General features: G+C 38.6%; 1 protein-coding gene across 7 annotated transcripts in view; it reads left to right on the forward strand.

Annotated features, from left to right (window-relative positions):
- Nucleotides 1-25,280, forward strand: part of TOX (thymocyte selection associated high mobility group box) — a 227,978-nt gene that overhangs the window by 186,346 nt on the left and 16,352 nt on the right. For all 7 annotated transcript variants that reach the window (XM_030012688.2, XM_030012685.2, XM_030012684.2 and 4 more), the window contains 2 exons: nt 1,361-1,591; nt 14,424-14,504. In XM_030012688.2, the coding sequence (XP_029868548.1) occupies nt 1,361-1,591; nt 14,424-14,504 (312 nt within the window). The remainder of the gene's footprint in view (nt 1-1,360; nt 1,592-14,423; nt 14,505-25,280) is intronic.

The following is a 25,280-nucleotide window of genomic DNA, read 5'->3' on the forward strand; positions in this document are numbered from 1 at the left end:
TGTGTTCGTCACTTTGATGCTGTGTTTAGTAAGCCACAGAGATCCAGGATCCACTGTAGTCACCTGGGCCCTGTTGGACACCACACAGTGATGTATATAGAAAAACGAAAAAGTTTTTTGCTCGAAATGAGAATTTCCAGCCATTTTCCTCATGCAGTTCCACTGATTTGAACACCTGTGTTCTCCTGTGTCACTTGATATGCATTATTAAAAAATAATGATACAAGGATGTGATAAAAGTCATGCCTAGTAAATCCTTAGCCTAGAGCATACCTTTTATGCTCTTGATCTTCTCGTACTTCAAAATGCTTATGATGCACAGTACTCTGGCCATGCCAACAAGAGAAAAAAGCCTTTGAACCCTCTGGTAAGATCACACATCATTGCTACAGGTATAGTGAATTAAGTGATCATATCAAGAGAAGCTGCTTTGACACGGAGCTCCAATCTGTTGAAGAATCAGGACAGTGTCCCTTTATGTGCTTGTAAGTCACCTAGGAAAGTAGGGTGCTTTGGTGATCAGGGTCTCTGAGTTATTCAGTGGCAAAGCATAGTTGCATTGAAAAAAATTGCACAAATGCTCATGTGCAGTTTTTTCAGGTGGTACACAAATAATGCACATGCACTTTTCTTTATACACTCTTTCACTCCTTTCCTCAAACCATTTGCTTTTACATGAGCAGAAGGAAAAACTATGCAGCTAAATCCAGATGGACCAGAACTGATACTCCAAAGCGGTCTAAACTGTGTGTACTAGTAAAGCTTTGTTTCTTTGGATTTTAATTAAAAGGTGTGCAGGGGAATGTCTATAATTTGAATAATTTTATTCACGATCAGATTCTCTTCAAATTGCCTGAAATGTGTCCCACCAGCTGCAGTAGAAATTGATTTGAACACTAGTCTGGAGTAGTTCTAGGAAAGGGTGAGGATAAGGAAAAGGTAGAAATGACAGTGTTCCTGCTGTCTGCAGGTGGTTCATGTGGTTGAAGTGGTCGTCAGGCTATAATGAAACTAATTTCATTTGAATTTACTCATTATATGCATGTTATAGCCATTAGCAATAAAACTTACAAGAGGTGAAAAGTTGACCAGATGAACTATAAATGAGATTATAACAATTAAATGAAAGCAAAATATAAAGCACTTTGAGGGAAAAAGTTACATAATCTGGACTACTTACGAATTTTATACATGTGACTAAGTCAGATGGTGTCAACTTTTGGATTATCAAAGATGGCAACTAAAATTCCATTTTTTTCATGCAAAATCCAAAATCTCTGCCTATCACGGAAGCTATAATGATGGATGGACTGAAGTAAATTAGCTTTTTTTATAGTACTTCTCTAATTTTATGTTACAGGTCAATGGTGGAGAGAAGAGACCTGCTTCAGATATGGGAAAGAAACCCAAAACTCCCAAAAAGAAGAAGAAGAAGGACCCAAATGAGCCACAGAAGCCTGTGTCTGCCTATGCATTATTCTTTCGAGACACTCAAGCAGCCATCAAGGGCCAAAACCCCAATGCTACTTTTGGTGAAGTCTCTAAAATTGTAGCTTCAATGTGGGACGGCTTAGGAGAAGAACAAAAACAGGTACAAAATGTGCTGTAGCTCAGAGGCTTTGTTTCAGGAAAGTGTTATCAGGGTCATCTAAGCACTGTAGGCAGTTTCTTTTGTTTGCTGGGATGAAACTTGAACATGTGCCATCTCAGGAATATGATTTAAAGAGACTGAGATAAGGAGAGTATTGTTTCATTTCTTCTGTATGAAACCACTAAAAGAGATTTTTTTTAGTTTTGGGGTGTGACACAAGCTTTAGGATTATATTTAGGATTGTTTTATACTGAAATTGGTGGGCCTAATATTTTATGATGGCATTGTCCTGTCTATGACACTGTGGTGTAGGAGGACCTTGCTGCCAGCAATTGTATCTGTGCAGTGGGACCTGACGTATATCCAAGCTCCTAGTTGCAGGTGTTTCCGTGCCCCACGATGCCAGAAGGGGAGCTGGGCTCACTTCTCCCAACTCACCTGGCTTTGATGAGAGGAATTACAGATGTGTTGACCCAAAGAGACGTAGGGTGGACACTGGCAAATCAACAGTGTTCTGCGGTATCCTCCAGCATACACATGGGCTGTGGCAATCACATCTCATAGTTAACTTCCATCTTCTGTGGAAAGGCCTTGATTCTGTAATGAGGTCGGCAGAGCTGGATCCGAACCTTTAAAGAATTTTAATGTAAAATGCTATGTAAAAGTAGGCAACTTTGGAAGCTCATCCCATTCATGTGGTGACAGTTGGCAAATACCATTCATCCTCGTTGTAGCATACCATTGCTTTTCTGTTGTTATTGGTTGCATTTTTACTAATTGCCAACAGAATGGATTGGGCAGATAAAGAAATGGGAGCTTTAAGAAAGAAACAGATATGGAGGGAAAGGATATGCTCAGTGAGAGTTATACTGGCTGCAGGAGACCTGGGCGGGGGTTGATGTCAGCACAGAGAGAGGAAAAGTACTGGGACAAAACTGCATCTCATTCATTCACACTGAGCATATAATTATAACACAATTATACTTAATAAGGGTAAGAATTAAAAGGAAAATATTGCTATGAGGTTTTGGTAGGTAAACTCATTTGGACTAGGAAAAAAAGGTTTTCTTTGCTAATAACGGGGTGGTGTAGGTACATCTAGATCCCTGTTAAAGATAACAATGTAATAGGAATCAAGATTTGGCATTCATTGACTAACTGAAAAAAACCAACAGCTTATTCTGTCTAGTATCCACTGTTGAATAAGGTCAGCATTTGGAAGGTTTAGCTGGAGGAAAGGTAACTTTCTGAACACAGGGGTCAGAGAATTCACTTGGCTTGGCACATTAAGGTTATTTTGTTTTGTTGTCTCTTCCTTCTGCCTTTTTTAATATGTCCGACAAAGGCCAAGGTTACATCCTTGATCTGACAGGTTGTTTAGAGCTTCCCAGTACAGCAGTTCTCTCACAGTCAAACATTAAGTTTTGGGACCATGATGATGAATGTTCACTTTTGACTCAGAAAAAATACTGACTATGTTTTTAGATAAGTTCACAAGCAAGAGGTTTTGATGCCATTCCTCCTTGTCCCACATACCTGCCAGCCAGCAGGAGGGACAGTGCTGAGCCGCACCAGGAGTAGCCACTGCTCAGCAGACTGCCCAAACGTGCAAGAAGCAGCCTGCTGTGCCTGCTGTGCTTGGCCAGGACCTCCAGCCAAAGCTGAGAAACTGTAGACTGTGGTATCTGGCTTAAATTCATTCCTACTCCAAAGAAAGGTCCTTGCCCAGAATCACTCCCTGTGTTGAAATCTGGACATCCAAACACATACCTCAGGAGTGCTCCAAGTAGTTAGATCTGTATCTTGGACCCATCTTGCTTGCCTGTTGGATTGTGGATCCAAATTTTCCTGAAATGGTGAAAGGCAGAGACCTGGACTTCTCAAGAGCCTGCCTCTCTAGTTAATCTTACATCCCTCTAGTGATGACATCAAGCAAAAATTATTTATTTAGCCAGATCTTGTGCTTGGTTTTCTCCACCATTTTTCATAATGACCTTTAATTTGTGGCTGTTGCAGTGTTGCAGTTTTTCCTTCCATAATATTTGCTCCGCTTACAACGCAGAAGACTTGACTTCATGAATAATGGTCCAAGACCATATAATAGAGATAAACCTAAAAGACTAGAGAATGCACGTTCCCTTTGAGCTTATCATGTTAGTAGTACCAGCAGAAAATTGAAGTATTTCCATAGAATTCTGTTTAAGAAAAGTGCATAAACCCCTAAATTTCCAGCTTTAACTTGGATTTCCTATTTGTGGTTGAAAGCAATAATTAAATAAGTCCTACACTGGAACAGCAGAATAAAATTTATGTTCCTTATCTCTGTTGTCCTTAATTTAAGTTGGAACCCATCAGAATGATGTGTTATGGAATCCACATGACACATCCATGAAAAAATGGCTGCAACTAGACTTTTAAGCCACATTATTCCAAGAGTTTGGGTTAGCATATCTTTGTTGCTCTTTGACTCATTTTGCCTATTCATTATCATCTATTAAGCACATTGTTAAAACTCCAGGCCCAGGCCCTTTCTAATCTAGCACTGTACAAAAAGAATAAAAGATAGTCCCTATTTAAAAAAATTGGCAATCCTATTTTCTAGAATAAATTTAAACTCATTCTTTATTCCATTAGGGATCTAATAGTACAAAGTAATGATTACAAGACATCTTAACTGACTAGATAGTCTGTATTTTAAAGGCCTAATTTTTCAGATCCAGAGCATTAGTAACTGTTATGAAACCCATGTCTCTGCTAGGAAAATTGGACTCTAAAAATACAAATGATTAATGTAGCATTTGGTATTTGGCATTGAAGAAGCTTCAGAAATTCAAAAATAGTTAAATAAAGAAACAATAACATCATTAGAGGAATACTTTATTGATGAATTATACTTGCTGAAAGGATTCAATTATCATAAAGCTTCTGGCTTTTATGTTTTGGAAGCTAATGCTTATTCTGGAATTCAAATAGAATTATGTTTCCAAATTATGTTTCCTGAATTGGAACTCCTTTTACTATTTAAATAGTAAATATAAATGAATCAGAAAGTAGAACATAATGCAGCTATTGAGAAAGAAGAATAACCTCATGTTTTCATGCCAAAAGGAAATCTTCTTTGTTCCTACGACCTGAGCCAGCTTTTTCTGAAATGCATAGAATTCTTCTTGTTTATTCCTGAAGATTGACCACAGAATAAATAACGGTATTGAAACTCAGTACAGTAACAACCTAAGGGCAGTATATGCATGTCCAAGCCTTTGCAACAAAATTTTGATAACCTGACATATTAGACTGTAGCTTGAAAGGGTTTGTGCAAGAACCACGTATGTTTTTCAAACTGTGAAGAAACTAGGAAAATGTTGTTTGAGAAAATAGGATTTGAATGACAGAAAAGGAAGCGTTATTATGAACTAGACGACAGTGGGTGCCTTACTGAAATTGGCGGGGAGTTATAGTTAAAATGGATCACACTCTGATGCTGTTACCCTGAGAATATTGCAATTTATTAGATTAAAGCAGATGCTGGTGTACTTCCACTCTCATGTTCCGATATGAAGACATTTGCATTTTGGGGTCATATGCTATAACTATTCCCATTAATTTCTGAGTAGAAAGGCCATTTCCAAACAATGCTGGTGTGTGTGCCTGTGTTTTGTTTGTCCAAACCTATCTACACAGAGGAGTCTAGAAATTAAAAGGACTTCAGTGATCATGGTGGACTTTGTCATGGTTTCTTCTCAAATTCTGAATTGGGGACAATAATTACACATGATCAGAAGCAGGGACTGTTCATTTTTCACTGTAAATGTTTGATGAAGCTGTTCAGATTAATAAACCTGTGAATGGAAAGCAGCTGTAGCAGTAGTATGTTGAGGTACATTCTCGTCAGTGCTGTAGCCATAGCACAGGGATGTTTTCAGTGCCTTTTCTAGTTCCTCTGTTATGATCACAAACACTATTTTCTCCTTAGTCAGTACTACACTTCTGTGCATCCCATTTTTGTAGCTTATTTATGTACATCTTTGCCCTTTGCACACATTTTTACTGCAAAGGGGAGAAAAACACCCCCCAGGAAAGAGGGTTCAGCATGCTAAATGGTCAAGTCTCTGGCTTTCAGACAGAATGCTGGTTCAAATTGGGTAAAAAGGCTACTTAGGTCATTTTCTGTCCTTAAATGAAAAAAGAAAGTCATTTTAAATCAGTACCAGATGTGTGTGTACTAAATGAACCTTAAGTTTCTAATTGGAGTCCTAGTAAAGCTGTAATAGATGTGGCAAATTACAAACAAAATGTTCTTGTTTACATTAGTGTAACTTTAAAACTTCAGCCAAAGACCTTAATAAATGTGCTATTATTCTAAAAATGGAATTGAATGTCTATTCAACATTCAACAGAATTAATCTCTGGTGTAACTTCAGTGACTTGATTGGAATTCTAGCAGGAATGAATTTGGCCTCCTATGAACAGCTTAGTGTGCATACATACATATGTGTGTGTGTGTTTACTTAAATGTTGAACTGGCCTTGCAGCAGGAAGAAGGATGGATTCACCTAGGGGACCCAAAACTTCATGATCAGAAGAAGCAGGTGAAGTGACTGTTTGAGTGCTGTAACATATGCCTTCTTTCAGGCTGCATAATTCATATGCAGTAATATTAGCTGCAACAGTTCAGCTCAATAGCAACACCTCATTATTTCATCCCTCAGTATTTATTCCTATGTTTGACGCCTCATGAAATTACTGTTAATGTGTTTATATAAGGGCAGATCTGACACAAGTGGGAAGAATTTAATTTCCCACTCATTCTTTCCTGCTGATGTGTCCTCTTCCCCGGTAGAAGTGGCAAGTGTAAATAGTTAATTTGCTTCAATTATGAGCCTGTCCTGCTAAATTAGAAGCAGCAGGAATATGAAGAGCCAGAATTATACTTATGAGGCAGCTGACAAATCCTTGGAGCTCACAAAATCAAATCATTTACTCCTCATTGGTGCTCAAAGACCCACTAGATAAAAGCTGCAGTTTATTCTTTAACATCTGATGGAACTTGGATTGTATGTTACCAATACTTAAGTAAATTGAAGTCCACGTGCATTAGTGTCAACATTTGTGATGCTGTTACCATTTTCGCTATAACCCACAAGCTTTCAAGGGTTTCTATTTTGGTCACTAAAAATAACCCAGACTGATTTGGGCATGAAAAATAATGAATGAAGAGTGTTTTAGAAGTTTCTCTTTTGATCACAGGGAAGTTTTAGATGTAGCAGCACATTATCCAGTGCCAGGATGAATCAGGTAGATCAGGAGGGGGTTTACAAGTAATGCTGGCCAACACTTCATCTCTCCAAAGCTTCTCTTGTGATGCAAGACACCACTAGTCAGATCAAAATGGATCCAAGATCAGTGTTTCAAGAGGCCTTGGCTCTGCCTGGCCCCTGGGGACACCTAACCTAGCTCCTCCTCCCTCCCAGGGTGCAATGCCGTGTTGCTGTCCCATCGCTTGACGTAACAATTGAGCTCATCCCATGGGTGGAAGACCCATCATGTTTCTGTTGTGTGGTTGTACATTTGGGTTGCCCAGTGTCAGGACGTCAGACAGTTCAGGGGACTGCAGTGTGTTGCTGAAATAGCTCCAGAGGATAAGCAGACCGTCAGGTCAAGGTAGTCAGTAGCATTTTGAAAACATAAATTTACAGTTTGTTCACTCTTATATATGCTCATATACTCACACAGATGTTTGTTTATCTACTTCTTGTTCCCCCTTTAAAAAGGACATTTTTAAAAAATTATGTCCCTGCTAATGAAGCAATCTCCAAGGAATAACTTTAACACTTGTAAAAGGATGAGAATGTACCTTCAGTTTAGTAGATAAACGACCACGCAAGGTTAAATTTAGCTTTGTTTTATTTTTGTAATTGAGAAGAGGAAGCGAAGGCACATCTGTGTGTACACACTGCCAAAGTGAATTACAAGCAAAATGGATTCAGGAATAGGCACAACAGACAGCTACCTGCACCGGCAGTCGCTTTTACCAGTGATGCGCCTTAGACTTGTTTGGGAGATCCACTGGTTTTCTTGACAAATTTCTGTATTAAAATTGCATCTCTACCTTTTGAAGCTCTAGGCGAGCGCATCAAGAGTTTTAAACAACTGGTCCTCACCCTGGTGTCTGCTCTTTCTCCCTTCCTCTGCAAGCTTCTGGGCTTAATGAGCCAGAACACAAATGGGCCAAGAATAGGCACGCATACTCACAGATACAAACTCATGTCTATGTGTATATATGTACATATACATAAATTTGTATCTTCAGATTGTTCTATTGCCCTGGCTTCCACAGGACCAAACCTTGAACCCCTTAACTTCCACTGACTTTAGAAGGGGGCAGTATCAGGCCCCCTGTTTACAATCCATTTTTGTTGCAGGACTTCTGGCAGCTGGCCCTTCCCACTCCCACCCAGAGCTGGGCTGAGCAGGACCATGCTGTACACTCAGGATGGGAGACCTTCCCCTCTGCTGCAAAAAAAAAATAAAATTAATGTAGGTCACCACAGGAGCTGCCGCATCTTACTCTGTATAGGGTAATACAGGCTATTGGCTGCTGGCGTCCTGCCCAGCCCACCTGGCAGCTTCGTCTTCCTGCAGCCTCCCAGGAGCACTGAAGTCATGGGGAACATCAGACACCCCCCTGCCCAGGGTGAATTTCTAATATCTCTTTGCTACATACAATAGACACAGCCTGTAGATAAATATCGCACATGGCAGCCGAGTTATGAATGTTGACTATAACTGCACTTCATCCTCTTGTTGTACTTGGAAGGAGCTGGGCCAAAAGGACCCTGCATTTCAAGTACTGCCACAGCAACACGCATAAGTAATAGCCTTAATTTTCTACTCATTCTTCTTCCCCACCCTTTACCCATACATTCAAGCTCCATAGGAACATGGCTTTAAATCCTTTGTGTACAAAACTGGGTTTAGGCCCAATTATTGTGCTCCATTCAGGCTCACACCCTTATTTTAAACAAAAAGAATACCAGCAAGTGCAGATAATCACGACATAAATCATATGTTTAATGTCATTTGTTTTGTACCCAACTTTCATCCAACATGCTTCTGATAAAATGTACAGTCCCTCTCCTGTAAGCTGCAAGCATCAAGCCTATACGGTCAAATTTAGGCCTGGCGCAAATGCCTGCAATTTCCAGTGATCTCTGTCGAGTCTCACTGTTTGTGAGAGAGCTGAATTTGGCCTGTGATCTTTCCCCTGCATGCCAGAAAGACTGAATTCTTTCCCCTAAGCCTCTAATATGTCATCAGTGTCTTTTTCATGCTCTACAGTCAAAGAGACTGCTGAGCCATATAGCTAGCCCTGGGCCTCTTTCTGTTACTGTATGTACCTAGATTAAAAATCAAATGGTAACATATTTCAGTATCCATTAAGCAATTCTGAGGATTTTTTTTTCTGACTGCTGTGGGAATATCTCTCTCCATATTTTAGACGAGTGTGTGCAGCTCTAGGTGCCTTTGCTGCAAAATCAGAAGATTAAAACTAGAGATATGTCTCCCACTTGGAAAAAATACAAGTTTTCTCTATGATCCTAGGTATGTAGGGCCAGGAACGACAATCTGAATGTGGAATTTAATTCTGGATTGCAGCCTACTGTATTTTATCAGATGCCATTCTTGTAACTGTAGCCTGTGAAAATGACACTCCCATGGGTAATAACACTGCGGAGACCAAAAAGACAAAATCGGTCATGTTGCTTTTTGATTTGCTATTTTTGCATATACTATTTTTGTGGGTTTATGGAACACTTCCATCAAAACAAATGTGGGCACCTTTACATCATTTTAAAAAGACAAATATAACTTGCTTGCAAGTGTCAGCTCTAAGGAGACATCCACAAGATAAACTGAAAACTTCTCCTTCTTTGTCATTCTCGTACGAGCTATTTAGGCAAAGCCAGGGAAGTAGCATGGTTCTTTGTAATGTGCTTTGTCAGCTAGGAGACACAAAGCCTTTTCAGACTACCATGAGGCACAAATTCTGAAAGTGTCTTTTTCTCCTAAGAGCATCAGTCAGTTTAACTCACTGTCTACAAGTCTCTAGTATCAAAGGGGACTGTAGTTCAGTGGTGTCTTCTTCCATTAGCACCTGATACTCAAAACTGAGGACGTTTGCAGATATTTGCATGCCTGTTTTGGCTCTTGTGATGATGACTGGGGGAAGGGAGATCTGTTCCCCTAAGGGAACAAGGGTGCAAGCCACATGGGATAGGGCAGGAGTCCTGCTGCATAGTGTGTTGTGATGTGTTGATAATTCTCCACAAGCAAGCTGAGAGGAAGTTCATTGGGAAAAGATGACTAACCAGAACAAAAACTTGGCTCAAGGCATTACAGGTGTATTTCAGTTATATATATATCAGTGATGAGTTTCATATTATCCAACATGTAGAAGAGCACAAGGAGACACAAAGCCTGCCTCAAGGAATTTATGATCCAGGAGGACAAGAACTAAGCAGCAGTTAAAATATATAAAGCAAAACATGACCAGAAATCGGCATCATAAAACAGAAGTGCAGATGTTCTGCTGTGGTTTTAATTTGGTAAATCTAGTATTTGTGAGTGCTTGTGGCTAACCATATAACCCACAACCCCTCGATCTCCAAATGAAACTTCAGGGCACTCGGCTTAAGAATGTGCATCACTATTAATAAATAGAGTTCAGCCCTCAATGTAGGCTGCTACAGCACTGGTAGCCCACATTTATGGTCAGCCAAGGAAACCTGAGCTAAAGGGTGCCAGTGTACCCTGGGCTGGTACCAGGCTGTTACGTTAACAATGGGGGAGCCCAGGGCATTCGTTTTCCCCAGTGACCTAATCCTATATTATATACTTACATGCACAAGGTAGAGTTTCATACTTAGTCCTTTTGGAAAGTATCTTCTATATTGCTGCATGCTTTGCTAAACAGTGTAAGGGAACTTGAAGCTACCTTACTGGGTGCACTTTGGAAATGTAATTAAATAGTAAACTAAGAACCTGTGTATTATGCTGTGTAAATTTGCATTCGTGAAGCACAGTAGGAAAATAATGCCAGCAGATTCCATTTGTAGACAAATGAATGTAATCTTGGTGTTTTGGGGTTTCTATAACAAGCTGAAGAGAATAAGAATAAATTAAGCTGACCCACCCTTCATATACAGAAATAATGTTTTTTCTGCCAACATTCAATTTCCACAACTGGGACAATATAGAAAATAAAATATTGTGTAAGGAAACAAATCTGCTGCTGAATCAGAATGGGCCTTTACTGCCTGAATGACAATCAGTTGACATTCAATTATCATGTTAATTGAATTAAAGCAAGCTAGAAATGACTTAATTCCATAAGTATGTGCTCCTGTCAAGTTACTTATTTAATAATTGTTGCTTGCTTGACGGAGGAGGGGAAAATGACCTTATAAGAGATTTCTGAGATGTTAAAATTAAATATTGCCACTATACACAAGCAACAGAACAGAAGCCTGCTTCTTGTTACAGGAAAAATGTTAAATGTGTTATTGGAAATTATGTGTTTCATAATTTGGCACTGTCTTAAGCATGAAACTCAGAAGAGCTTCAGCCATTTTCTAGAGCACACTTGAATGACGACACAAGCCTTTTTCCTCCCCAAAAGCGCTGCAGGGATGCAACTCCGTATAATGACTACAGTGCAAAACTATTTAAGCCTGAGGGCTAAAAATTCTCACAGCTGCAAAAAAAAAGAGAGGTTGGGAGGGACAACTGACTTGCTTATACCTGTTTGAGGTGCTGCTACAAATTGCTGAAGACGCTCCCCACTTGCCCTGCCTTCATAAGCCCCCAGTACAAGTCCAGTCTAGCACAAAGTCAGTGAACTGGTACCCACTGCCAGGGCCATATAATTTGCCTTCATAGAAAAATATTGACAGCCAGACCTTGTTGTTAGTCATGAAAATGAACAACTCCCCAGGAAGGCAGACCTTAACCTAAATCTTAGTATAAGCCAGGACCAATCAGAATTTCCAAAACTAGCGTGAGCATCATCAACCTACTTTTATGCTGACCTAAAGAGCAGGCATCTTTGAAAGGACAACAGCATATAGACAGTGAGAGCTCAAGCTGTTGTCCTCAGAGGACATGCCAGTGCCCTTACAAAGATGAAGCGAGGTGAGCTGACCACCCTCCAGACAAGCCAACCTGTGGGGACTGTTCTGGCCAACGCAAAACATCCAAGCAGGCTGGGGTCATCAAAAACCTTTTCCCATCCAGTAAGGACTTTTTACTCTGATGACCTTCTGTTACATGGTTAATGTTTATATTACCATGGAAGACATGTGACTATTATTGGCTCACCAGAAGACCAAAGAAAAGAGGGCAAGACAATCGGTACACTGAACATGGTAGATGTATAGGTGGGAAATAATTAAATAATGGCTGTATGATGACATTTCTATGAAGTAGTGATGTTTTAGATGGAGATTTACAGAACTGTTGTTAGCTTCATATTATTGAGTTAACCTTGTGCAATATGACTGTTTGAGGGAAAAGTCAGGTCCCGGAGGACTCTTTCAATATGCTGTGACTGTAAGAGCACAGCAGGAGTGTGTATTTTTTATATTTGTGTAATGCAAAATAAAACCCAATGTGGAGGCAGTAGATACATGATCTTTTGAAGATCATTATTCTGTGTAAAATTCTTCGTTCAGCTCTGGTTTTTAAACCGGCTATCAGAATGATGCAGAGGCATTGCAAAATACAAAGTGGTATAACTTAGTCTTTGTTCTGCAGGTCAAGCTAAATTCATTTTAGCAGCTAGGAACAGCTTGTTGACTAATTTTTTATTCATTTTCAAAACAAACAGTACATTTCCCTAATAATCACAAGCGATTACAACTTCAAAAGCAAATTGCTACCATTTTTTTTGCAAAACAATAGGAGATCAGCCAACACTATATATTTATCTTAATCTGGAGAAATTACAAAGGTGCACAGATACAGTTGCACAGCTAAAACCTATCTTTTTTCCTCTGTGTCTTTATATTTACAATTTTAGAAGCCTAAGACTTCTCTGTTTCCATTATGATCTTTTGCTTCCCTGGGAAGCAAAATCTTTAATCCTTTTAGGCAGCCTCTGGTTTTGCCAGCCTGTATCTGAGGTTTGTTCTGTCTCAGAAAGCAAAGCCTCAGTGAAACAAAAAAATGTTTCAGAAGCACATTCTTTATAAAAATGGTGTTGTAGTGGATCCTTCCAGCCTGACACTACTACTCTCATGTCTGCAACTGTATTGTTCTCTGTGAGGGCCCTCTGTGCTGCCAAGTCCTCTCCATTACAGGACTGCTGGTTTTACTAGAGCATTAGAAGATCAAAAGAGATCAGTTCAAAGATTCATAAAGTTTATCCTTCTGGAGAGGAGATGCACGTGTGTGTTTTTCAGCTGTGGAATTCAGAACACCCCAAAATTGTCATAAATAGTTTTGCCCATCTTTTATCTTTGAATCAATAGCCCAGTTAATTAGGCAGTGTGGAGTGGGAGGGGGAAGGTGGATAGTCTTTACTGTCTTCACGGAGGCTTTCCGCAGGTGCCCAAGTTGTGCACTTGGCTGGAGAAGTGGGCAGCAGATACTCAAAGCTGCAGTTCCATTTTGTGCAATATTGTGAATCCCAAATGCCCACAAACACATGAATTAACCTCTGGAATGTGACTTAAAAATTGAGAAATATAACAGCAATAAAAAAGTAAATTTTCTTTCCCTTTATTTGTCTCCCTTACTTTTAAACCTTCAGTTCAGATGTTTTTTCAGGTTTTCCCTGCAACAAGGAAGGCTAGGAGTCAATCCTGCTTAGTTACATGAAGCCAAGACACTTGCATGAGTCCTAAATCTACCCTTTCAGAAAAAAAAACATGAAGTAGTGAGAAACTCATGATAACATTTGCAAAGAGAAATGCTGACTTGTTCCTGAATCTGTCACTGATGTGGCTAATGGCAAGTCATTACCTAGGCTTCATGGGTCAGAAACTGATTCTCCTCCTGAGAACTTTCAACCCTAAATATCTACATATGCTTTTCTAACATCATGTTACTGTAATGCTATGAGGTCCTGCCTAACCCTGCAGATAATCTTTGATCTCAAAATTTGGGCAGAATTGAAGTGATTCTCCAAGCTCTTTAATGTATTATGAGATTGTGCACATGCCGCATTTAAAATAATTTGGTGAGTTGAGAGAAATGTACAGAAATAGATCCATGCTCCTGAGAAGTTAATTAGACCGATACAGGATCAAGATGGGAATAATGACTAACATTTATTATCCTTAGCTGCTCCATGAAGCTTCTTTGACTGCCCCCAACAGTTTATCCAGCAAAGAGAGAAAGACTCTTGGCTGATCTGTGTGGTGCCGTCATCTTCTCCTTCATTTAGCTCAGATGTCTTTCTGCATATTCTCATCTTCCCCAGAGGGTTTTAACTCATCTCACAAGTGGAAGCCAGTGGAGAGGCCCATGCCTGCCTTCCCCCATCCCTAGAGGTCCCATTTGCAAGGACGCCCCACGCTTCACTTTGAACAATTAAACCTGAGATGCTACAAGGGATATTGTTTTGTCATTACTGCTGGGTAGTTAAAGAGTGTTTCACAGTTGGAACAATATTTTCTTTAAAATATTTGATGTTTATTATTTCACTCTTTAAGCAATATGAGGAGGAAAGGCTGTTTACTTAGAAAGACTTTATGAAGATGCATGAGACACACCGGTGATATATAAAAACAAAACCAGATTAATTTACCAATGTGACGCTCTTTGTTTTTAGGTATACAAAAAGAAAACTGAAGCTGCCAAGAAGGAATATCTGAAGCAGTTAGCTGCCTACAGAGCAAGCCTTGTATCCAAGGTAACACATAATGTATATACATACACACATATATATAGTGACATATTGCAAACTATTTTCAGCATTAATATGGTGCTGAGCACCATAGTATTTAGTGCAAATAGCCCTGTTTGTTATCACCTTAAACTTAGGTTTAAGCTGTGAATGCTCAATAAACACAGTTATCTCTCCACGAAAAGATATCCTTTCCCTTCTCATCATAGAGACAGCACTTCTCCAGGCTGGGAGTATCATCACAGTTTAACAGAAGAAGAAGATACCAGTAAGAAGACCTCAATATAACAAACATGCCATGCCAGGCAGTCACTGTTCTACCTCTAAGGGAAAAAAAAAGACATATAATACACAAAATGCCTGGTTTTGATTTTGTTTTTTTTTTTTAAAGTACTGTTTTTTTACCTTGCAATCACAGTATAGAAAAAGTCAAGCTCAGCTCACATAGCAAATTTTCATAAGAAAATGTGAATTTCCATTTTACACCCAGCAAGCAATTTGTCTGTGGTCACACAATAGGTCACTGTAAGGCTCTGTACTGGAACACACCAGTGTATCCCCAGCACACAGCTAGTAGCAGCTTTCTAAATTGGTTTATACAAACATTCTTAGTGCCCATAATTTTGTAATAGACTCTTTAAAATTTGTAGTAGACTTTAAAAAATGCAGAAGAATGTGAAATTACTGCACTGTGTCAATGTGAAAAAACAATTGAACAACTTCAGAATCATACCAGTTAGAATCACTTGGTTTGGGACTGTCAAAACAAATTTAGATGTATCTTGTTCTTACATAGATAAAATTAATTTTAGAGGTAAAGATGGAAGTATGAAGGACTGACATATGTGACATGAGTAGAACTTTTTGTTCGTGTTAAATGTTTTTGGGGTGGTTGGTCCTGCACTATACTTCTCTGTGTATTATATTAATTTGTACACATTTTCAGGGGAAGACTATATGATTAGCCATCCAAGGACCTTTCATGCATCTTTCTATATTATCTTAGTATTTGGTCAGTGTTTGTTCTGAATTTAAAAGTCTGAAGTAGGGGTGTTACCTCATTCATTTTGGGGGGTTGTGTCTTATGCATTTTAATTTTATATCTACTATCATAAATACTAATGCATTTAGTTAAAGTGATTTACAGGGTACCTTTAATTTCTGTTTTAGGGCTGTTTGGTTCTAGAAACACTCATTGCCTTCAGAAAGAGTACCACAAGGACACGAACAAACTTTTTTTTTTTTAAATAGTCTGCTTATTGGCAAAAGATAGGTCTAAAAAGCTCAAAATATTCCAAGAGGTTTTGAAGGAATGCATGAAGCCAACTTTTCACTTGTGAAAATAACTCACATGTCATTATTCAGCACATCGTCGACTGTTTACATAACATTCTATATAGCTGAGTTTTGAAATGGCACATATAAAAAACCTGAGATTTTTATTCTGGTTTTATTTTTTTTTGAAAGATAAAAAAGTATATTATGGCATTTTCTGAGGTTTGTTTTTAGAAAAAAAAAATTAAAAGATTGTTGATCAGTTCAGTGCATGAAGCCATTTGTGCATATATTTAAATTTGTTGTTAGCCAGAAAAGCACTGGAGCATTTTCTTAACTTTTAAGCAATTATTTAAATTCTGCCCATACTGTAATGCTTTCCTCTAGTGTGGAAAGTTTCAAAATAGAAATGTAATCAAGCCGAGTACTAATTGCTTACTCTCATGAACATGCTCAATGAATCCAATAGACCTGGCATGTAACTAAAGCAAGTCCATTTTGGAATATGGATGTAAAATACCCAGATGTAATATTATAGCAGTATATTCTAAATTATCTTTATTAAATATTTATGTGGCACCAAAGGAGTTGTAGTTCTTTAGACAAGCATGTACCCATGAAGAAATATATATAATACATTATTAAGATTGTTTGGAGTCCATCTGGTCTTTTATGTCAATGTGTTATATTATCATCCATAAAAGCTACTTTTAGAGAATATTATTAAGATTCCAAGACCTCATTCTCAAAAGTTAAGACATGTCAAAAGTAACATATCTTCTCCAAAAATGCTTTAATAGAATATTAATTATTTGCTCACATGGTGTTTTAAACTTCACGCTGCACTCTGTGTGACTGATTTCACATGCTTATAATCAGGTGTTCACCCTGGGAGCTCCTGTGTTGTATTTACTGCATGTTGTTTGACCTTGCTTCTTTATAGGATTTTCTGTGCTGCTCATCCCAACAGTGTTTTAGTGTAAAGAAATTCTCAGTAATACTCTGGAGCGGGAAGTTTGTATTGTCCATATTTTCAAACACAGCTAAATCATTGTGAAATCAGGGTTTCGGTAATTTTGGATGTCCTGCTTGGGACATCTAGAACTTCATTTTTGAGTATTTGACTAATATTATACCTTTCGTGTTCATAGCAGAGCTCCAATGACTTCAGTGTCAACTGGCTGGCAGCTATGAGATGTTCAGTTGTGCTTCACATCACATCAGGACATCCTCTTGCTATCCAAATGATACGAGTTACCCAATTATCAAACTTTCTTCCTTCTCCCCTCCCAGAGGACTCTGCCTGTGGGAAGAGGCAGGCACAAGCAGGCAAGGGTGCTGCCCAGGTCCCCTGTCTCCAGCTCAGCAGGTGCCTCACACCTCCCAAAGCAGCTGCTCTACCAGTTTCCTAACTTTTGAACACTGATTCTTCACTTTTTTAATTAAAAGTATTGCTAGTTTTTAAACAACTAGTGAGTGTAGGGCTTGTATGTGAGTGTTTGTGTATGTTTTTCTGCATTTATTTGCAAGTCTTCATTTTTCTGAAAAGCAAAGGAATGGACATATGCCATGTTATACCTGAGTGGACCAGCCTTGGAGTTGAATTCACTGTAACCATCCTGGCCATTTGAGATACTGGAATAGTCAGAATAGAAGATTGCAGAGAAATCTCCTTTTGCCAGGAGATTTCTTAGCCTATGCCTGACAGCAGAATAATGAAATTCAGGAACGCTGGTTTCCATCCCAAGCTCTGGGGTGGGAGTGGACTGTCAGGTGGGGATGGTGGGCTTCTCCATGATACTCAGCCATTTGCACCCTTCTCTTCTCTTCTCCTCTCTTCTCTTCTCTTCTCTTCTCTTCTCTTCTCTTCTCTTCTCTTCTCCTCTCTTCTCTTCTCTTCTCCTCTCTTCTCTTCTCCTCTCTTCTCTCCTCTCCTCTCCTCTCCTCTCCTCTCCTCTCCTCTCCTCTCCTCTCCTCTCCTCTCCTCTTCTCTCCTCTCCTCTCCTCTCCTCTCCTCTCCTCTCTCCTCTCCTTTCCTCTCCCCTCCTCTTCTCCCCAACAGCAAACCTTTACTTCAGCCAGTCTTTTTCCTAGTCTTTCTCTTGTCCTCTGCATCCTCACTTCTCCTTCATACACTCATAGTGAAGGAAACTGGAGATGACCATGAGGGACAGACTACCTGCTTTTCATCCTAGAGAGCAACCAGTACTGGGAAAGCCCACGTGGAGGAATAGTCTCAGCTGCTTTCTTAGATGATACACGTTTATAAATTTGAGTGTCATTTCATGGAAAGACAAGATATTAATCTTTGACACAATCTGTCATTGTCCCTTCCAGAGTTCAAGTCCCTCTTCCATTGCATCTTAAGGAAGGGCACACAACTTTTTGGGAGGCATACTGTGCTTTCCTCTGGGTGCATTCTTGACAAAGCTGAGCAGTTCTGATTGGAGTTTGTCACACACACACAGAGAAGTCACTCACACACCTAGCATGTGTAATTTCAGACTGTGTTATTTGACAAAATCATAACTGAAAAGAGTGCAAATGTCACCAGCAACTTCAGTAATAGGATTGCCAGCACATCTCTAGTACACTTTTAAATGCTTTAGTGATGTCTTTATAAAATAGGGCTACCACCCAATAAATAAGGTAAACATATCATTGTGTAAATATGTCAGTTATGCATTAATCCCCATTTAATTCATCAGTTTATTTCCTTTATTTTCTCCTTTTTATAATGATTGAAATTAATGGGGCTGTTGTTGAGTTTGTTCATGTGTGTAGGAATTGATAGGTAAAGTAAAAATCACATTACAAAGCATTATATCTTCTGCTATGCAGATTGCCATATTGCTTATAGTACTGACTAAGCCTTTGCATTGTAAACAAGTGTCTTTATATTTGCCCTTAGTTGCAACTTTTAGTACTATTCAGGCCCAGAAATGCAGTCTCTGGTATCTGGTAATTTGTACAGCATTACATAAAATGCTGTGAATTGCAATTTTACTTTTTCATAAAACAAGCACTTTTTCTAGCTTAACCAGCCTCTTTTTCTGGCTGACATTAGAGTTTTTGCTGCATCTTTCAAATATATATATTTAATACAGATATATATGGGTAAATGTTAAACACTTTCATATATTATATATGTGCATCTGTATATTTATATACCAAAATATGCATATTATGTATTTAGCATGCATAATATATATGTGCATATGTGATACATATATGCATGTTAACTATAGCAGTACAAGTTTAACTCTTTGAATAGTACAAACAAGATTTCTCTTCCCTGTTTTGTTCTCCCTGGCTAAATGAATCTTTAATTCTCTCTGTGTAATGACACAACTTCAAGTTTCATGCCGACATGTTTTAGCAGCTATGGCTGAAGCTAAAACCTCTCAGCAAGGAGAATATTATTCAAATTCAAAATACTCAAGCATATTTCAAAACTCTGGTGTTGTATAGAAGTCCAAGTGGTGTCCTCAGCTGACATTGCAGTAAATGCATTGGACATTTTTCAGTTTTGTGGACAGTGCAAATCCTTCGGACATGTAAAATTGCGTCTTGAAGTATATGGCAGACATAGCTTTTCTAGGTCATCGCCTTGCAATTACATTTCATAAAAAAACTAAAGGTCATATCTAGTAAGACTGGCATTGCCTTAATGCCATTAGCACAGCAATTTCTAACCAGAGAGTTTCCAGGCACCCGAAATACCTGCTACACTGCCTATGTTGTAAAACAATTGAACAGCCTAAGGAATTTGAGTCTCTTAAGACTGCAGTGAATATATATGAAAAAGTTTTAGCTACTTGTAAAAAGCAAAATGGAGACCATGTTAAAAAACCCACAAAACTCCAAACTCAAACAGTAAACTTGGTATTAGTTTCCCATTTCATATATGTATGTGGTGACAGCACTTGCCTAACATATAAAAGGCAAAAAAATATATCAGCTCTCCCAGATCGTGCATCTCCCCACTCCTAAGTAAATGCAGATATGCAGGTGTGCTCTCTCTACGATTTGTTTTCTGTAGCCCAGTGAATCCCAAATTCTTTTCTGCATAGTGGCCAGTCTTCAGCTGTAGGGGAGCACTGTATCCTGGCTCACTCCTCCCTGAAATAAGCAGCTGCTGGGGTGTAAGACATTTCTTTTGGAAATATAATTCTGAATATCTCTTGACAGAGTAGATGACTGAACTGTCTTGTCTCTTGGTCAATGCTTTAATCAGTTGGCTAGTGCATACAAGGAGAGCAGCATCCCTTCTGCTGCTGGCAGAAAGGCACCTGGTTTCTGCTTTTTGAGACAACAGATTTCTATATTCTATCTAGCCCCAGTCCATGCAGATGTTTTGGAGTTTCATAAAAGAGTTTAGGCTGTTCTCAGTGAAAGCATCACAGAAAGAATAAATAAAAAATACGGTTATGTTTGATGCATGATATTTTTAAATTTTTTGTAGCTATTAAAGTGCTACAAGGCATTTGGCAATATTTCCTTTAAAACAATAACAAATAAAACCCAGAATGATGACATACAGTTACAGCTTTTACTTTTTTTCCATTAAACATTAGAATCCCTAGCTGGGGAAACTATAATATAAGGCCTTTACAGCAGGTACTTCGTGCTTCTGTGATACCTCGGTCTTTCATTCTTTCTGGAGTTATTTTGAAGTAGTCAGAAATTTTCAAGGAATAATAAATAAAATTATGTATGTGCAAGTATGTGATGCATCAGAGTATCTGGTAAGTGAACATATATATTTATAAAACAATTGTCTAATCTGATAATAACACACATCCAACCACCTTCTTTTCTAGCAAGGAAACCCACTATCTACTGCAGCTGAAAATGTAGAGCAAACTATATTTAAGTTAATGCCATGAATTCGATTTGAGGCTAAATCATGTGAAGCTTTACATTCAGCAGTGCAAAACCGAGAGATGCTCTCACATAATTTCTGCCAAAAATGGCAGAAATGTCTTGAGCTTGAGAGAAGCTGGATTTTGATTTGGAGATGAACTGTGTTTGTTTTTGAAGTGAGTTAATAAAACTAGATTTCACTATTAGCCTAGTGCTTCCATTTGGGGAATTAAAACACTTGTATCAAATTAAAGTTGCATATCCTTTATCACACGTACCCAGGTTACATTCATAAAACATCCATTTTTACTTACATACCCTGAATGAATCCATGACAATCCCCTGTAGATGATGACAAAATGTATATTTAGATTTGAAGATGTTCTTCTGAGCCACCTCAGCTAATTATAGATGACAACCCATGGCTTACTCCTTTGTTCTGAAACATCAAGAATGTGTCAAAAAGCTTTCTGAACTCTCTGGAGTCCCAGATGTTGTTATTGCAATAGGTGACTGGAATTAACAAAATATGAAACGTCATTTGCTAAGAGCCTCTTATGACTTAGGTAGGAAGGCAGCTGTACTGCAAATATGCATATGAGTTCTCTACCGGAGTGGATGGAGTTAAGTCAAAGGAATCTCTAAAGGAGTTAAAGAGCTAAGCAGGAAAGAGAAAACGCTGAAGAGAGAAGTCATTCTCTCATAAACAGCTTCACAGGGGTATTAATAAAATGGCTGAGCCCATGTAGGCTAGAAGAAGGGGTTCTTCTCAAGGACAGGCTTGGGGTTGGAAGTGACCTAAAATGTCAAAAATGTTAAAACTGGACAGGATTATGTGAACACAGAAAAGCTGAGAGAAGGAATAAACAATTCAAGATGTTCCTTCCACCAAAGAGACAGCAGATGCAAACTTAAGCTTAGGTAAGCTTTGTAGGAGCTGCATAAATATTCAGCCAATTTCCTTCTATCTGCCTCTTTAATGTCACAGTACTGAAGATAACTCATTTAAAGCTGAGTCAGGCCTGCCTAAGTTTGATCACAGCCTGCACAGTCTGGACCTTCCTGGTACCAGCTGACATAATCACCGCTGTTACCTGAATGTAACCTTCATTCTGGTCATAGAGTCCAAAAATTGTTGAATTCCTCAGCATGGCTGAAGGACAGACACCAGTCACTAGATGTGTGCATGGCACCATCGTGAAAAGGGACAGTGTGGCAACTATGTAGGTTTCTGACACATATTCATGTAAAACCTGAATTGAGTTAAACTCTTTTCTAGGCCTTGAAATACTCACATAGTACACTTCTTGTCTACATAGACATGTCCTTGTCTATCTAGAGAGGCTACCAAACCTCTGTTTCTCATTTAAAGAGAAGCACCTGTTTCTCATTTAAAATAAAACTATGTTACACCATTTTGGCTATATAAAAAAATCTTCTGAGGTTGGAATAGGTTATGTTCACCCACAAGTACAGCTGTTTGCATTGATAGAAAGTTTATGCTGGCCATATTGGCCATAAGGCTCATGTCTTTGCCCTTGAGGAAGTCTTTCAGCATGTGTTTAAAGAACATATAGGCATCCAATAGTACCAAGAACATTTACTGAATGTTCTGAATGTACTGAATCTATTTACTGAGTATTTTACCCTAAAGGAGAGATTAATTGCTGATGTTAATAAAGAAGTATTTTGATAATGTCTGGTCTGTAAACAACTGGAATTATATTGCTCCAACTGACAGGCTTTGATCATTAACTGATTTTGTGAAATCAATAGAATAAGGAAAAAACTAACTTTTTTCTCTGTAGGTAAAACAACTATTGTTTCTTTGGGACAACACTGTCTTTGATTTTATACTGCAAACAGCAATATTAGTTGAGCACTTCTTACTAGAATGAAATTATTGCAAAATTAATTATTTAATTCCCATATATGATGGCATCATATGCTATAGTAGATAAGAATGCTGAATAGAAAGCATGTATGCAGTATGCAAATTGAAGATGTTTATATACATATGTTTAGATATATATCTATATGGTCCTACTTGCTGGCAACATTTCTAGCAGTAACTGCATTAACGTGTTAAAAAAGCAAAATGAGGTAAGTATAGGCACTTGTAGTTTCTAGGTATGCTCTGAAGAAACACAGGTCAAAAGTAGTGCTCATGAATTGGGAATGATTGTCAGCCTCTGTTAGCCAGGCCCTGCCTGGTTTTCATGAAAAATGAAACGGACATCCAGACATTAAGACTGAAGTAACAGTGTTGGGCTCTGATCCAAATTCCTCTTAAGTTAATAGGAGACTTTCCATTAAATTCAGTAGTGTAAGGATCAGGCCCTTAGAGTCCTGCCTTGTTAAAACATGTCCTTGCTTTACTTTCAGTCACATGGATGTTGTTTATGTTCCAACAGAAATGGGGTTAGAAGAGCCAACAGTAGCCGGAAGGCAGCCACAAGTTAGAATCAAAACCCATGTGTAGGTTTCAAGAGCTGTTTGGTTACCCAGATATACAGGTGAGGGTTTAAAGTGCAACTTTTCAAAGTGGAAGTAAAATCATATCCCAAAGGAAGCTGTGGAGATGCCAGAATGGCATCACTAGGCTGTTGCTCTTTTCTCTGACACGACTAAATTGAGCAGGATGTCCGTACCAAAAACCATTTCTCAACTGCAGGAGTGGGTTGGATGTTTGGGGGTGAGGGAAATCCCAGTGTCGCTTTCCTTTAAGGAACTGACACCCCCCTGTGCCTGAATTCAGTCCATGACAAGAAGGACCATTGGTCCCAGGGCAGTTCTCCTTAGAAAAGAATAGCACAACTGAATGAGCAATGCTTAACCCCTTAGCCTAATTTAATTCTTTAATTTGGCAATTACGCATAAGGAGGTTTGGCACACAATAGGAGAGTAGAAGGTGGATGAGAAAGTTCACTTTGCTCTGGAATTGGAAGGAAGGGCATGAGTTTGGTGAAAACTGTGGGGAATAATTTGATTCAGCACTTCCTGAACTTTGTGCAAAATGATCAACTCTCAACAATTTCTCTGAAGAACATCAGTCATCTGTATCATCACACATTTCCTTGAAAGTATGATACAAGTAGAAACATTTTGTGGACTGAGAGTCATGCACCAGTACTTGTAATTAATATAATTATATTCATTATCATCAGAGTTACAGTAGTGATTTTTTTGTTTCCTTCTTTTCCCTATTTCTCTTCTACTTTCATTCTCTTTCTGTTGGGATTTCAAAATGTTCTTCCCTCTTTTTCTTTGAGTTTCAGTAAAAAGAATAGATACTCGTGGACAAAAAAAAAAAAAAAGGTGGTTTTGTGTTATGCCTAAAGGGCAGTCATACTTTTTATGTAGCATTCCATTGCATTGGCCTACCTACTTTGTCTTCACCTTCTGATTATTTTTTTTTAATTTAGGCAATGGTATTAGATGATGATGTTAGATGGAGAGGCAGGTCCATAAGAAACCCTACTCCCAGCCCGTGAGTAGGCTTTGACCTAAACTCCAGAACAAGTAGAAGCCACTCAAAGAGCATAAAGGACTGTCAAGAAAAGCTAGTTTGTGGTCCTAGTGTATATTCGCTAATGTATGTGTACAATACCATGTCCTACCAGTAACTAAATATAATATTCTGTCACCCTCTAGTGGTGGGTCTACAACACCATACTTCTGATAGTAGTGATAAAAGATTTTCTCACTGCATGTCTAGTAGGAGACCTTGTCGCATGTAGAAGATACTAAGCTTCAATGTTTGGTGACCTGTGTGTACAGATTTGTAATTTTGGTCTCCACTGCATATATCTGTAAATTAATTGTATCCTATAACTTCATGCCAAAAATTAGAGATGTAAATTGTCTGTGTTGGTTTTGGATAGATTAATTAACTAAGGGGGGGTGGGGAGGGGGAGGGGGTGTAAATTATTTCTGCACTTTTCTCCTTGGATAAGGCGAGAGAAAATTGCTTGAATTCAAACCTACAAAGTTAGGGAACATGACTGTACATTTGAAGCCCATATTGGCTAATCAAATCCCTTCTTTCTTAGTTTCTAGTTTTACCCATAATAAAAGTCCTTATCTAAGACTGTCTGATGATGTAGTGGACAGGTGCAATGCCTATTCAATTCTGTGAAAGCAGTAATTGTACCCAAAATGATAATGTGACCTATGCATCATATATACTTCTTGGTATATTTCACAGTAAAGCAACATAACAAAGCCAAAATATTTGACATCACCTATTCCATTAGCTTCAGCAATACTTACAAAATCTGTGTTTCTGACCCAGCCTTAGAAAAAGCTGAAAGTGCGGTATGCTGGAGAATAGCATTTAATGGGTTCATTTATCAAGATTCCCAGTAACTGATAATATTGATGTGTTTTACACTAATATTGGACGATTTGGCTTCAGATCACATATGATTTAAAGCATCCTAAGTAACAGCAAAATACTTGGCCTGAAACTGAAGTGTTGTGCTTTTCACTGCATCAGGAGGTAGTGAAACATATAGAAAGCTGATTGACAGCTTGAGACAACTGGAACAGTCCCTTTTGATCACTTTGCAGACGCTCTTCTCAGAGGTAAAGCAAGTGTTATTTGTCTCTGGCCTGAGACTGTACGATTCCTCCTAACAT

Source organism: Aquila chrysaetos, chromosome 4 (genome assembly GCF_900496995.4).
Source record: "Aquila chrysaetos chrysaetos chromosome 4, bAquChr1.4, whole genome shotgun sequence".
In the NCBI taxonomy this organism is placed as follows: Eukaryota; Metazoa; Chordata; class Aves; order Accipitriformes; family Accipitridae; genus Aquila; species Aquila chrysaetos.